At 39.8% G+C, this 15,645-nt stretch overlaps 1 protein-coding gene across 1 annotated transcript in view; it reads left to right on the forward strand.

The window, feature by feature from the left end:
- The window catches only part of CHN2 (chimerin 2), a 172,864-nt gene that overhangs the window by 70,854 nt on the left and 86,365 nt on the right, over positions 1 to 15,645 (forward strand). The window contains exons 2-3 of the mRNA XM_075728238.1: positions 63 to 101; positions 9,403 to 9,458. Of these exons, the coding sequence (XP_075584353.1) occupies positions 63 to 101; positions 9,403 to 9,458 (95 nt within the window). The remainder of the gene's footprint in view (positions 1 to 62; positions 102 to 9,402; positions 9,459 to 15,645) is intronic.

The raw sequence follows: 15,645 nt of genomic DNA on the forward strand, positions 1-15,645 counted from the left end.
CTGACAGTTTGACCCAGTGGCCAATTGACTGATTTCTTTCCCCCTTTTTACTTCTCTTTTAGATGCTGAAGAATACCAGCCTCCAATATGGAAATCATACTGTGAGTAAACCAGAAATTTGAATAATCTTAGTACCTTACCAGTGTGTCACTGTTAGGTCTTTTCTCTTTGTTTAGAAAAAAGACATAAATTTACTAGATGCTTGTAGAAATTACTGTATGGGACAGCAGAGAAACCTGAACTTTTCTGGTTTCGGTGGAGCAAGTGCAGCAGGGTTATGAGTGCCAGACTCTCTGGGTTGCCTTGCAAGTGTGCAAATCCTGGGTTTCATGGTTTCTCTGCTGAGATTTTCAGGAAGGATTCCAGAGGTAGAGGTTAATGCTTCATGTGTTTACTAAAGGTCAGGCTTGATTTTACTTGTCTTTTTATATGGGTCACCTAATTACTTTAAGATAATAATATTTTTGATCCTTAGCAAAAGAAGCTGATTTTTGAAGTGGTGGTTTAGAAGTTGGAGACACCATTATCAGTTCTTTGAACCTTCCTGTCGGCCTTTAGAAAAATCATTTACATTGAGTGCAGTGCAGAAGTGCATATTTTATGCTCTTTTTGCTTTATTCCAAATGTATTTTCTAATAAAGTAGCACAGATCTGAGACAAAATATTGGCTTTTAGAACTGTTATTAAAGATGGCTTTTAAATTTGATCTCTTGATTTTAAACCCTTACTGAAACTTTAATGAAACTTTAGCTTTGGGTGCAGAAGCAGGGGGGTTTGCTGTTTTCAGATACAGAAGCAAAAGTCGTCTCTTTTATTGTGGCAACTTCAAATTCAGTACAGTGCCATTACCAAAATGGAACTACAGAAAGACAAGGATCACAGTAGTTACATGCATGTACATGTATAATTTTGAAGACTGGAATAAACTTGTTGACTTCACTTATATGCACATTAAACTACCTTGCTGACTTCAAAGACATCACCTCTGTGTTACTTGAGAATGACATTCTGCCTCAGAATGGACTGGGATTTTTTCAACCAAATTTTGAGTATGCCATTAAATTACAAAAATTGCTTCTCAGAACACTGTTTTCTAGAGACTTTTGTTTTTTGGTTGCAGTATTTTGAATGTATAAGAGAAATCTCCTTAAAAGTCAGTAAGAGTCTAATGATTTGAGTTGGACCATTCCAGCATACTTTGCTGGGTACTTGGAAAGAAACGGACACTTGAGTGGGTTTTTTTAGAAGAGGAACCTGGCTTACTCAAAATCAATGGGAAAGCTCCCATTGACTCTGACGAGACCAGGATTTGAAATGACAGATGTTTGCTTTTTTGCAGGAGGTTTTCATTAAAAAGTCAGGGAATAAACACATGCCTTTACTTACCTTCTCTTAGTTGCCCCACTCATGCAGCAGACAGATCACTGCATGCAGTGAAAAAAATTGGTTACTTTTGCCTCATAGCTTACACATATTACAAGGAAACTTTTTTAAAAATTAAAAAAACACAGAATGAACTAATAGAATATGAATATATAATTTCCTATTAAGATATATTAGGATGCCAGTATTGTGGTAATGACAAAGTCATGGCCTCAGCATCTGAATCCCACGCATGAATGACCTTGGAAAAAGTTACACAGCTCCAAAATGCAGAAAATAGTTTAAGGTTAGAGAGATTTACTGCTGAGGCTGCTTAGCCACAGACATACGTTTTTCATTGCAATGTTCGGTAATGTATGCTTCTTTAGTTTGGTAGAAAAATCCCAGTCTGGTAAATTAATTATAGGGGTTATGTCCAACGATAGCATTAGTCTATGATGCAATCTACTTCCCTGTCTCATCACAGTTTTAACTTAGGTTATGTATTTCACTCTTAGCAATTTGTGTTTACTGCCTATTTAACAATTATTTTCAGTGTATTTTAGCTAGTAACTTTTAAAGTTTCCTGACATACTATTAAGATACCTTGCATACAGTTTTGATTTCTTTTTTAAGTCCTGGATAAATTTAGGTGCACTATATTGCCTTTTATTGACATCATGATCAAAGCTTCAAACCTTCTAGCTTCTCAACAAAAGCAGATTTTCCTGTTTATGCAGGCAAAGTACTCAAATGAACAGTATTGCACATATCCATGGGCAAATGCCGATCAAAGTGGAACAGCTTTCGGAATCCAAGCCTTACTCTTTGGCATAACGTGCGAGGTTGTTTCAGCTGTATTTGCAAAAGGTGAACACTTCTAATGCAGAAGATCCTCACTTGCTTATGAAGAATTGTTAGAAGGTACACAGGTTTCACAGATTTCAAGGTTTTCCAGGCTTTTATTAATAGCCCTGGGGCACAGAGGATAAACGAAATGGCAAGAATGATTTTGTATTGCCAGGAAGGGACTTGGGGGAAAAAAAATCTGGAAAGTTACTAGCAGCCAGCAGTCTCTAGGCAATGGATTTGATTGCATTTATAGCTGAGTAACAGATCAACAAATAAATATCCAATAACAGATCTCTTTTTGTAGTCTGCTGTATGTTAGGAATATTACACAAAATGGCATTTTGCCTTTTACCATCACTGAGGTAGGAAAGAAGGGAAGACAGGAATCACAGACATGGGTTGGCAGGCACTTCTAGGGTGAGCTGATCCAGCTTCCCACTCAAAGCACAACTGGTGTTGGCTCTAGAGCAGGACAGCCATGGCTTTATCTAGCCGAGTCCTGAAAAATTTCAGGGATGGAGCCTCTGCCACCTTTGTGGGTAACCTGCTCCAGTGCTGCACTGCCCTCTTAGAGCAGAACCAATGATCTTAACTGCTTCATGAGACAAGTAGGCAATTTGTTTGACTGCTGAAACAGTGTAGTCATTTTTGACTTCCAGCTACAGCACGTACGTGCTTGCGTTTTGAAGAGATGTAAACCCACTCTTTTTTCCTTTTACCACTGTTGAGATTGGCATGTGCTAAGCAATTCTAATGTCAATGCCACTTCAATATCTATTTGCATTATTTAACATCAGTACGCTGGTGTGAAGCAGTGTGGCAAGACGCAGAGCATCAGCTGATGCCATGCTTCAGCTCCTCACAAAGCTTCCCTGCCTTCTGCCCTTCATCAAATAATAAGCACAGTGTCTGAGACTTAGTTTTGTTAGAAATTAAGGCTTTATTTCAGCCAGGCATTTAGGTTCCTCATTAAGCATGTGAGTAATCCCACAGAAATAGGACAGATCATATTGTTCAAGCTCGGCACATGGATAAATGCCTGACTGAGATGAGGCCAAGGAGGTAAAACTGCAGAACTCTGTGAAACATTCTTGGAGAGAAGGCAGTATGTTTCTTTGCTGCTTTAGAAAAGTGATGATAGGAATTTTTCCTCTCCGCTGGAGCGTCACTGCACACTAGTCATAGGTGAGTTAAAGGAGAAAGCTTGAGTTCCTGACACACTGCAGAATGAAAAAAGTATGAAGAAATTGGTGATAGTCCTTCTTCCCTGGCAGAAAAGGAGTAAGTGTTGATTTTTGCATGTCATCCCTTTGTTTCTTAGACAGATCAGATTTCAGAATTAGACGGTTCTTTCTAGAACATATTGTAGAATTTCCCTTATTCATCCCACGAGACAAGACTCATCCTCTAGCAGGAACAACAGAGAGAGATATATTCTAACTAGTTACTTTACACCTTGAAGAAATGTTCCCCTAGAAATTCAATAATAAATTAAAGTTTTGTTAACTTTGTAAGTTCCCAGGTGATTATGATACTACAAATGCTGGCAAACAATCTGAATTATGACTGATAAAGACGTTCAAGGGCCAATTAAAAGCTACTGCATTTTTTTATTGCAGTGCTGCATTTTGGTCTAATATTTAGTGTGTACTATTACTGTGCCTTTCATTTGCATCTGGTGCTGAACAAAAAGCTACTCCCAGTCTGATGCTGTTCTCTAAGCAGTAATAATACATTTTCTTTTTGCATGCAGTTGACTTTTTATAAGGTTAATTTTCTCAGGGCTAAAATAATAATGCATCATTATGTTCAAGTGTCATCTTTTTTGTGATCACAGTGGGTTTGTCTCCAACCTGACTGTCAGTTCTAAATGCTGGAATAGACTGGGTCAGATGTCAATCACTGCTTACCACTGTATCTAAGTGTGTTTTTCTATTATTTCAGTTAACCATGCCCTTATACATTGAATTCTGTTTTAAGATTTTCAGAGGTGGAGGGGGAAAATGAGGCAGAAAGGAAAGGCGTGTTTGTCATTCAAGCAAGTAGGTGAGGGGCATGTGCTTTGTGAACTTCTGACCATCCCCTGGACTCTGCTGGGGTCTCAGCAATGTCAGCCAGAGTGTGAGTGCCCAGCACTTTGGAAAAAATATATAATGAAATTGGGCAGAGCTGCAGGATGTTCAACACTTCTGAAAATGAGGTCACTTAATGAAGTGTCTGTGCTCATTGGAACTTAGCTGTAGGGCACATTTTTCTCAAGTCACCTTAGCCATAATATTGCACTTGTATTCACAGCCCATTAGCAGGCTTTCATGTAGCAATCATTTGAAGCAGAAACAGGAGAGAACCTTTCTAGAGAAGAACACAGCTTTTGGTAGGGTCACCCTGGCTTTGCTCCTTAATACCTTAGTGTGTGTGATACTGCCTGTTCCTAGTTTTTCACTTAACTCCACTTTCACTGTTGTTTTACCTCCTCCACCCTTGCCTTGCCATGTGTCTTTTTTGGGGATCCTTGGCAGCTGTGTGCCTATCTGTCTCTTCTCTGTTGTTTGTCTCCCGTTGAACTGCTTGGCATCCCTTACCATGATGCCACTGGTGGTTCTCAGTCCACTCTTTCTGTTCCCGATCTGTCTTCTCTCCCTCCATCTCATGGGTCTGCATCTCTCTCCAGTAGTTCCACTGGGTTGTCTTTCTGTCAGTTTAATGTCTTTCAATTAAAAGCTAATATGGCCAAATCTGAATTCTTTATCTTTCCCAGGAAAGCATTTCCCATTCATGATGTTCGCTGTGATTACCACCATTCACAATCTCAATCATGCTTGTTACTTGTGGCCGTTTTCGCATCCTGCACATTTAAGGCAGCATATAATTTTTATTATTATTATTATTATTATTATTATTGTTATTATTATTATTATTTATTCGTATAGTAATAATCTTACTACATTTTCCTCTGATGTATTTCTAAATCACATGTCTTTCTCAGTTCAGATTATTGTGCCGATTAATTACACGTGCCTCTCTGAGAATGACAGCAACCTTTTCCAGTCTATTCAAAATACAGTTGTTACGATGATTTGTCTTCCTTGCATTCATCATGAACCCCTGCACTGATTCATCCCACTGTATCCTATCAGCATCCAGTTTTTTGTGTTTGCTTTCAAATCTTTCATATATCTGCCCTCTCCTGTTAGTCATTCCTTCCTTTGTTGTGTGAAACACTGTCTCTTCTCTCCACCCTTGTTTCTCCAGTGCTATCAGCCTCAGAGATCCTTTTGGTGATTTCAGAGAGCTCTTTGCTTTTCTTGTTTCTTATAAATGCATCATAAGATAGGCTTCCTATGTGTTCTTCGGACCAACTTGTTTTGCACCAGAGCTATGAAGGTTATCTTAGAAACAGCTCCACTAGCTTAATTTGCTATGTCAGTAATAATTAACAGATTTGATTATTGAAAAATAGGATTTTTATGAAGTATGATTTTTCAATTAAATTTCAAATTAATAAATTGGGGGAATAGATCTTTTACTTTAATTGGGAAGCAATCAGGAGGAGTACAGGGATCTTGTTAGGTCCTGCAGGGAGGAAATTAGAAAGGCAAAAGCCCAGCTAGAACTCAATCTGGCCAGTGCTGTAAAAGACAATAAAAAATGCTTTTATAAGTACATCAGCAATAAAAGGAGAGCCAAGGAGGATCTCCATTCTTTGCTGGATGTGGGGGGGAACATTGTCACCGAGGACAAGGAAAAGGCTGAAGTACTTAACGCCTTCTTTGCCTCTGTGTTCAACAGCCAGACCGGTCATCCCCAGGGTACTCAGGCCCCTGAGCTAGAGGATAGGGATAGGGACCAGAATGGAGCCCTCATAGTCCAGGAGGAAGCAGTTAATGACCTGCTATGCCACCTGGACGCTCACAAGTCTATGGGGCCGGATGGGATCCACCCAAGAGTACTGAGGGAGCTGGCAGAGGAGCTTGCCAAGCCACTTTCCATCATCTATCAACAGTCCTGGTTAACAGGGGAGGTCCCTGATGACTGGAGGCTTGCCAATGTGATGCCCATCTACAAGAAGGGCCGGAAGGAGGACCCGGGGAACTACAGGCCTGTCAGCCTGACCTCGGTGCCGGGGAAGATTATGGAGAGGTTCATCTTGAGCGAACTCCACAGGCAAGTACAGGTCAACCAGGGGATCAGGCCCAGCCAGCATGGGTTCACAAAAGGCAGGTCCTGCTTGACCAACCTGATCTCCTTCTATGACCTGGTGACCCGCCTGGTAGATGATGGAAGGGCTGTGGATGTCATCTACCTCGACTTTAGCAAAGCTTTTGACACCGTCTCGCATAATATCCTCCTCGGGAAGCTGGCAGCTCACGGCTTAGACAGGCATACTCTTCGCTGGGTAAAGAACTGGTTGGGTGGCCGAGCCCAGAGAGTAGTGATAAATGGTGTTAAGTCCAGTTGGCGGCCGGTCACGAGCGGTGTTCCCCAGGGCTCTGTTTTAGGGCCAGTCTTGTTCAATATCTTTATCAATGATCTGGATGAGGGGATCGAGTGCACCCTCAGTAAGTTTGCAGACGACACCAAATTGGGTGGGAGTGTCGATCTGCTGGAGGGTAGGATGGCCCTGCAGAGGGACCTGGACAGGCTGGATCGATGGGCCGTGGCCAACTGTATGAGGTTCAACAAGGCCAAGTGCCGGGTCCTGCACTTCGGTCACAACAACCCCATGCAACGCTACAGGCTTGGGGAGGAGTGGCTGGAAAGCTGCCTGGCCGAAAAGGACCTGGGGGTGTTAGTAGATAGCCGGCTGAACATGAGCCAGCAGTGTGCCCAGGTGGCCAAGAAGGCCAACAGCATCCTGGCTTGTATCAGGAATGCTGTGGCCAGCAGGAGCAGGGAGGTGATTGTCCCCCTGTACTCGGCACTGGTGAGACCGCACCTGGAATACTGTGTCCAGTTTTGGGCCCCTCACTACAAGAAAGACATTGAGGTGCTGGAGCGTGTTCAGAGAAGGGCAACGAAGCTGGTGAAGGGTCTGGAGCACAGGCCTTATGAGGAGCGGCTGAGGGAACTGGGGTTGTTTAGCCTGGAAAAGAGGAGGCTGAGGGGAGACCTTATCGCTCTCTACAACTACCTGAAAGGAGGTTGTAGTGAGGTGGGTGTTGGTCTCTTCTCCCAAGTAGCTAGCGATAGGACAAGAGGAAATGGGCTTAAGCTGCGCCAGGGGAGGTTTAGACTGGAAATTAGGAAAAATTTCTTTACGGAAAGGGTGGTCAGGCATTGGAACAGGCTGCCCAGAGAGGTGGTGGAGTCCCCATCCCTGGAGGCGTTTAAAAAACGGGTAGATGTGGCACTTCGGGATATGGTTTAGTCTGGTCTACCCTTGATTAGTCTAGAGTGGGCTTGGTAGTGTAGGTTAATGGTTGGACTGGATGATCTTAAAGGTCTTTTCCAACCTAGATGATTCTATGATTCTATGATTCTATGATTCTATATTCTTGCAATATTTTGAATCCTTAGAGTTCCTTCTCTCTACTGGAAATGTGTGGGGGAAGAAAAAAGTTGCTGTTTTCCTCTTGGATATGCTTAGTATTAAGAATCAGTAACTTGCTGAATCAGTGGTTATGCTGATTTCAGACATTCAGAAATGGACTCTAAAATCATGATACTGGGCTCCAGAATAATCAGAGTTTTAAAAAATTATCTGTGATTTTTGAAGCAAAATTTTCATGCTTTGCTTGGCAATTCTTTTGGATACACAAGTCATTTGATCACAAAAGAGTAAAAGGAAGGCTTTGAATCTTAGTCACACAATTGCAAGAGGTAAGAAAGACCACAAGTTATCATGAATCTTGTGCAAAAGTAGTGGGAGATCTGGCAGTGCTGAATGATGCAGGTTAAATCCAAAGCCTTAGTACAAAGCCAGAGCTGGATCACATCCATATGCATGAAAACCGATAGGGAATATAAGAAATCATGAACTCTCTTTCTGTGCCCCTCCAAGGAACCAGGGATGAAGGTTGGGTTCAGAAAAGGAGAGATTATGTTTTTTTCCACTTTGACATTAGCAAAGAACAGAAGCCCCCAAAGCTTTCACATCCCCTGAGTGATAAACTTGGGTGCAAGCCGAGGGCTTCCACACTTCACAGATGTCATTGCTCCTAGCCCCATTTAAGGAGAAGGTGCAGGAGGTGGGAGAAGGTGCTGAAGAGTAACACCTACCATTTCAATTCACTTTCTGCAACAGGGCTGCTGTTCAAACATCAAACCTACAGCCATTTATATTCCTCCCATAATCTACCACCTTTTGGGGCATAATTCTGAGCTTCACAAGCATTATTAAGAGCCCTGTCCTAGAAACTCGGTCTTTTAAAAAAATTCATAGACACGACATGATCTTTCCAAATACAAGAAGGTCAGCATACAGAAGGCCTTTCTCAAGGGAGGCAATCCAAACCTCTGGGATTTTTACTGGAGTTACGGAGAGACAGTCTGTCTGCACTGGAATTGATTACTGTCATTGCATGTCAGCTTCTTCTCATGACTCTGGAGTGGAAAGGAAGACGAGGATCTCATTAAATCCATGCAGTGAAGAGGCTGGGGGCCAGGGTTCAGCGACTACCCCTAGCCTCAGGTCTCTCTTCTCCAGCCCTCAGAAGATTCGCAAAATTGATCCAGGGCCATTTGAATAGGGCATAATTGCTCTGAAAGGAATGTTTGCTTGCTCGTCAGTAATTGCCAGCAAATCTTGAAATAAATTACGAGATTGTGGTGAACCCTTTCAAATATGCTGAACTTTTTCTTGGCCTATCCAAAAAACCACTGGTGTTACTGGTAAGCAATCTGTTCTTGAGTTGTTATGGCATGGTATATGCAAAAGTGAGATTTTATCCTGAGATACACCTAATAAACCTTTCTGGCTAGTCTTCCCTGGTATAGAAATGTAATAACAAGTACAAAAGGAGATAATACTTCTAAAAGTTCAACCAATGATCACTTTAGTTAGCTTGCAGGTCAACAACCGATTTTCATATAAATGACTTAGATACACTGAAATACCTCCGTTTGCTCTCCTTTTCTTTACATTTGCATTTTTCTCTGCAGCCTCTGGCTAAAAAGACTCATCTGAATAAAAGTTTATGTATGTTGCCATCTGCTAATGATCTGTATGTACATTTTTGTGTTTGACAGTGTATCAATTGCAACAAGAGGCACCACGTCCCAAGAGAATCATCTGTCCTCGGGAGGTCAGTTCTTCTTTCCCTCTACCTTGTTAAATCTGATGAATTGTCAGCAGCATATGATTACCAAAAAATCTTTTGTACAGTGTGTGGGTAGTATTTGCTTTAATTTTTCTAAGCCATTATTTTATATAATCATTTTTATTAAGGTTGATTAATTAAAGCAGATTAATATTTGCTAATTAGGCATGGAGGCCTCATTCTACCACTAGAAGCCCTTTCATTAGACAAATGCTCATTAATCATTGCTTTGTGTGCTTTTCTGTATACTAACTAAAGTTTTGCGTTTCCTTGTCAAAATGAAGGTGTATTTTCTTCCTGCATCTGTATATTAACATCTGCATAGGTATGTTTCAACATGATACATGTAGCTCCAGTTTGTTGAATGCATTCTGCCAAGGATTATGTTCAAGTTAAAATACTGAAGTGATAGCCAGAGAGCTCAGTTCTGTCACAGAAACTTTAAAGATTATAGGATATTTAGAAATCTATAGGGCTGCAGGTTTGGCTTGGTCATAGTGTCTGCCTGTTCTCTTTTTCTCTGTTTCTCCATATCTACTTAGTTAAATATGTCAGTTCCTCAACCTGCATGGCATAATAGTAATGGAAAACATATGTAGATGTCTGCTCAATCACTAAACTGTGATAGCTTTATCTTCTGTAATGTCAGGGACAAATTTTGTGCAAGTAGACATGTAATACTAGTAATAGAAATACTAAACACATGAAGTGATTGCCCAAGGTATAAAAGATGATGTGAAAGAAGATAGAAGCTGCAGTTCATCGGTGTGATATATAGCTCTACTCTCAAACATCATCCTGAGCTCTGACCTACTTCCCACACTGTGTACCCATTGATGCAGAGCCCTAGCACAGCGTCTGTCAAATATTAACAGATACAGTCTCAAAACAGTTTTGCATGGGGAGGGAGGTTTTGTACCAAGGCACAGGTAGCTGCCCAGGGTTGTGAAGAAGATCCATACGAAGCCAGGAATTGAATCCAGTTTTCCAGAGTCTGCCCAGTGCCTTAACTAAAAGGCCATTGCATTTTTCCTCTCAAGTGCCATCTACCAGTTGTTTCAGGGCAGGGAGAGCAGGGTTTTGGCCTCAGGTGGGAAGTCTTCAAGCCCTGTCAGTTCAGGATGGTCCCAAGACGTGTACACAGGATGCTAAGGAGGGCAAGCAAAACACCAGAGTGGGCAAACCCTCTTTTCATCCTTTCTCCCTGTCAAAGACAAGGCTCAGGGAGAAGGAGCACACTGTAGCCCTGTGGGACTTCAGTGCATGTGTGCTGAAGGGTTTTAACAAGACCTTCCTCTCTGAAATTCTCAAGCAACACAAATGACAGGTAGGTCTCTGTGGCTGGTATTCTCTAAAGGAGAGGACATTAAATTTTTTACTAAATGAATATCACATAACAGGTATTAAACTAGTAGAGGTATCGTTGAAAATAGTTGTGGGGGAGTTTCTCACTTTGTGTGAGATAATAGTTTATCTAATACTTTATTTATCTATTTCATACTGGAACTACTTAGAGGAAGAACTGGTCTTGAGAAAATCTGATTAATAAGCATTGAATGTTTAGTAACCCTTGTCTACGATTTGAACTCATCTTTGTGGGGATACAAGTGACTTAGTCTGAATAAGTTTAATCCAAAATTTATTATGCTAACTCAAATTAAAGCATTTTTTAGCTTGCCTCCATGAGTGAAAATTTGAATCAAGGTAAAATGTGCTTTTAAAGTGGAATAGCAATTGTATTCTTATTCTAGAAACAAGATTATCTACACAAGTAAGAGCAGTAAATGTGCAGCTGTGAACTCTTTACCAGTGTGCTGTATTGAGCGTATTTCCTTAGACTCAAGGACATGTTATGTACAACTGACGTTATTTGCCTAATGTTTAAAGACCATACATATTTAGTGCCTATTCAGGTCACTTCCAAAGATTTGCAGAAAGAAGCTAAGATCATATTATATTAACCAAATTAATACATAATTGGCAAAGCAGTATGTAACAAAATAAATAAAAAATGTCTGACACGTAATACAGGTTTGGTTCTGACTGATGAACCGTTTTTAGGGGCTCACTTCACAGACTGAAGAGAGTCCTATTTTGATTTGGTTTGATTTATTTAAGTTTAGTTACACAGCTGAAAATAAGAGACTTTATTCAGAGGTAGGTAAGAACAAGAGGCTTTATTAATAAAGCAGTATGAATTCCCACAAATGTGATCTTTGGTTGATGTCTTGTTCCTTGGATTTTGAATCTTTGTGTAGCTCAACTGTATGTGTTCACAAGCTGATTGCTAGAAACACAGATTCTCTGACACAAGAGCCAAAAAACACTACAACACTGATGATGTGCTTTATTTTTACATGTAGTTGGGAAGGTGGGAGTGGATGGGGTGTCCTGATACCTAGATAGCAATCTAGGTATCCTTGTGGTTCATATTATCAGTTTTATATAAAGTAGAACTACATACCAGTTCTATAGAGCATCACACATTATTTCAGGGAGAAAATTCAGCACTATGTTCCTACAGCACCTATTAGCTTTTCCTTAGCACGCAAACTATCAGGTGGGTGTTTTGGGGTTGGTTTTCTTGGTTCTAGTTTGACATCAGTGTAATCTGATATTTATATAGGCTTGCCTCACTAAAGATGGTGTCTTACGAATCCTAAATTTCTGTCAGTTACATAGAAAGATCTCAAAATCTAATTTTGTGTTATGTATGTGAAAATATATTAATTGGCAATACAATACTTACTTAGTATGCAATGTGATGCTCATCCAACATCTGGAGAGCAGGTGTCAACAGGATGTGTGAATGACAGGGAAAGATTTACCTCTCTCTGTGCATATTATAGGAACTGGACTTTGTTGAGGGTGTTCTCTTGTTGTATAATTTAGGATTCAACCTGCTTCAGGCAAATGAAAAATTGTAAATAATTTTAAATCCTTCATGCTTATGGGAAGATGCCTTTCATTCATAATTGCCAAATTCTGCACTGTTCACAAGGAAATTGAAGCACCTGCTGCAAACAAAATCTGTAACACCAACATATAAACTTGTGAAGGGTTGGAGTTTTCTTTTTGCTCTCACCACTTGGCATTTGCATCATTCCTCCATCTTTTCCATTGCTATCTTCCACATTCTCTGCATTCATTTGCTCTTCCATTACCTCTCTGTTACTCCATAGTCACAGGGGTTTTAGCCTCAGATCTCTGCAGTTCTGCCATCTGATTTGTGTGGATTTCTTGATTAACTATACTGTGCAGACAAAAATCACCTCTCCTGATACGCAAACCACCACACTAAAAGCTGAGACTGTAAATAAAATGTGAACATTTGTATCTTTGTGTTTTTGAGCTTTCACGATTTTCCTTTTCTTTTCTTTTTTTTTTTTTTTTTTTTTTTTTTTTGCCCTGCATAAATATCTTGTCAGCGAAAGCAGGTCATTCTGCAATGGGAATCATATTGAATGAACTGTTAGGGCTTCAGGTATCTAACAGTTTTTGATTAATCACCACTGGCAGCAGGATTAGTGTGAATATCCTACCTTCCCAATAACATTGGATTTCTGCCAATATCCTCATTTGTAACCATATTCCTTCCAGCAATGTTTTAACGATTTATTTTTTAAATAGAAGAAGTTTCATTTAAAAGTGCCATTCAGGTGGAGGAGTAGCTTTTAAATATTGTGCAAGTGTGATGATAGGCACCAAAGAATCAGATCCGTGTTGTGAGGAAGTCATATTATAAAGCATCTTTCAGGGTTTATTCTACAGAAATGCTGGTAAGAAATCACATTCTTAAGAAAATAATTCAAGCATTCAACTTCCTGGGTTTATTCAAAAGTAACATTTTAAAGAATTCTTAATTTTAAGAAATGTTTCAGGAGTATACTATTCAAAGTTAAAATATCTTTTAAAGAAATGGAGGCTTTAACAAAGTAAAAGAATTAAGGAAGGATGGTGACATTATTTGGGAATATTTTTGGTAACAATAGGCTTGTTATAAATTTCCTTCAAAGAGGGAGTGAGTCTTACCCATGAGCTTTTTTGTTATTTGTGTAGAGATATTCATACCTGTGAATGCTGTTCCTGTTCTGTTCCAAGAAAGCCTTAATTGCTGACAGCGATTTTTGAGGCTGGTGAGTTTGTCTGCATGAGACCTTGCATATTCCTAACAGTGCCTTGGCCAAGGCAGTATCAGCAACAGTGAGAAACTCGTCTAAATTTCCCTAGTGTAGACAAAGCCTTAGAGCCCTAACTTATATTATTATGTAGAAAAATGTCAGTTAATTGCCTTCCTTGTCGTTCTGAATTTCAAATAAGTTGTGTCAGAAGCAGTAGAAATTATTGTCTCTGCCTTTAAAGCATCAAAATTATGGTTCCTTGATTAAAAGCAGATACGATTACGAAAGGGAGACTTTTCTCTGGAGGAAAAAAAAATCCCTTTTTCTTTTTGCTTAAGTGATTGTAAGAGGCTAAAATAATGATGGCATATACAGACTGTACCACTGAGAGTCTTTCACTCTAACCATCCAGACGGTCAGGAACTGTTTTGACCCTCTGGGTATCGATTACCTAGATTTATGAAAACAAGTGTATAGATAGTGCCATTTCATAGAGCATAACTGTTGAAATGGTCACTAGCAGGTTTATAATGGTATTGCCGTCTTGTACATTACCAGCAGAGAATATACAGGATCATTGCACATCTCCAAAACTGAACCACTGCAAATTATTCTTTACTCAGTTATCCTCAAAGTTTCTTCTGAAGCATGGGATTCAGGCTAAGAACAATGCAGTTAGCAGAGTATCATTTAAACAACAGCAATATTGAAAAGAGCTTTAAAAATGTTCCTTACTTATGTCAGTCCTTCTTTCAGGTACAAAAATGTTTTATATTTGTACGTAAGAAAAAGCTTGTGATTAGGTAAGCTTGAGCAATGTTGTTAAAATTAAGCCTTAGTAAGATGTTTGCAGAGTGTGTCTGACTGGATAATAAGTATTTAATCATGGTAATAAGTCTTCCATGAATTCCCTTATTCTGCTCACTTAGTGACCTTTACAAGCTGAATATTTCCTCTTTCCCTCTGCCCTCATCTTTCTAAGAACAATGTCTATACTGTGGTAAAGAACTAGAGAGCTGTAATAGGCATGGAAATTGGCCATAAAATTGGTGGTAAATAATGGGAGTAAATGGGAATTTTCATGGCACTTGTTCAAATCACTCTGCTGCAAAAAGTCAGGCACTACCATGAGAAGGGGTCTCTTACTGTCAGTCCTGAGAGCTTATCTAAGGTAATTCAGATTATTATATTATCTTTTCCTTAGAAAGAAACCTCAGAACACACACAGAGACACACCAAGAGACTCCATTAGCCAGCAATTAAGTGAAAATGAGCAGAATTGTTCTGAAACCTATTTTCATTAATGAAAATGTTTGTACATGTAAGACTTAATGGAGCCTATATCTTCAAATTCTTATAATATTGCTGCTGCTTTAATTGTGTTTTTATAATCCTGTCTTTATGACAGAAACAGAAAGAAACGAGGAGGAGACAGCAGTAGTCTGTGAGTTGCAAATGAAGCTGAAGAGCAATTTTGAATAGACATTGACAAAAGGAGGAAAGTTCTTCAACTGAAATCCATAGCAAAAGTAGAAAGCCTGGCTGCTCTAGAGGGGGCTGAAAACAGTTGAAGGCCAGGAAGGATCTTTGGTTAAATTGGTGCAGAGGATCCATGGAATGTCAAAATGTATTGTATCCAGCATCCTCTAAACTGGCCACATACAGGTTTTCCTATTAGGTTTAAAATGTGTGTTTACACCCAGTGTCATTTTTCTGTGGTATCTCCATAGGGAATTCTGTCCCACAGAATGCCTGTGATTTGCAGCAGTGGATGAAAGCAACAAGGGAGGCTGGAATATCACTTGCCCCAAATTCCCTTGTATTCATCACATCAGAGAAAGTTGCCAGGGTTTTTTTCCAAGGGACTTGAAGGACTGACAGGACATCTCATATCTCCTAGAGTCTGTGAAGTCTTGTCCTGCTGCAGTAGTAAGGTGGTGGAGCACTCAGACAAAGCCACATCATCTTCATTTTAACAGTCCATTGACTACTGAACAGAGGAGAAAGCTTTCTAATTATTCTGCAGACACAGTAGTAAATATTTCATTTAA

The sequence above is a fragment of the Pelecanus crispus genome, chromosome 2 (assembly GCF_030463565.1).
Source record: "Pelecanus crispus isolate bPelCri1 chromosome 2, bPelCri1.pri, whole genome shotgun sequence".
NCBI classification, from domain to species: Eukaryota; Metazoa; Chordata; class Aves; order Pelecaniformes; family Pelecanidae; genus Pelecanus; species Pelecanus crispus.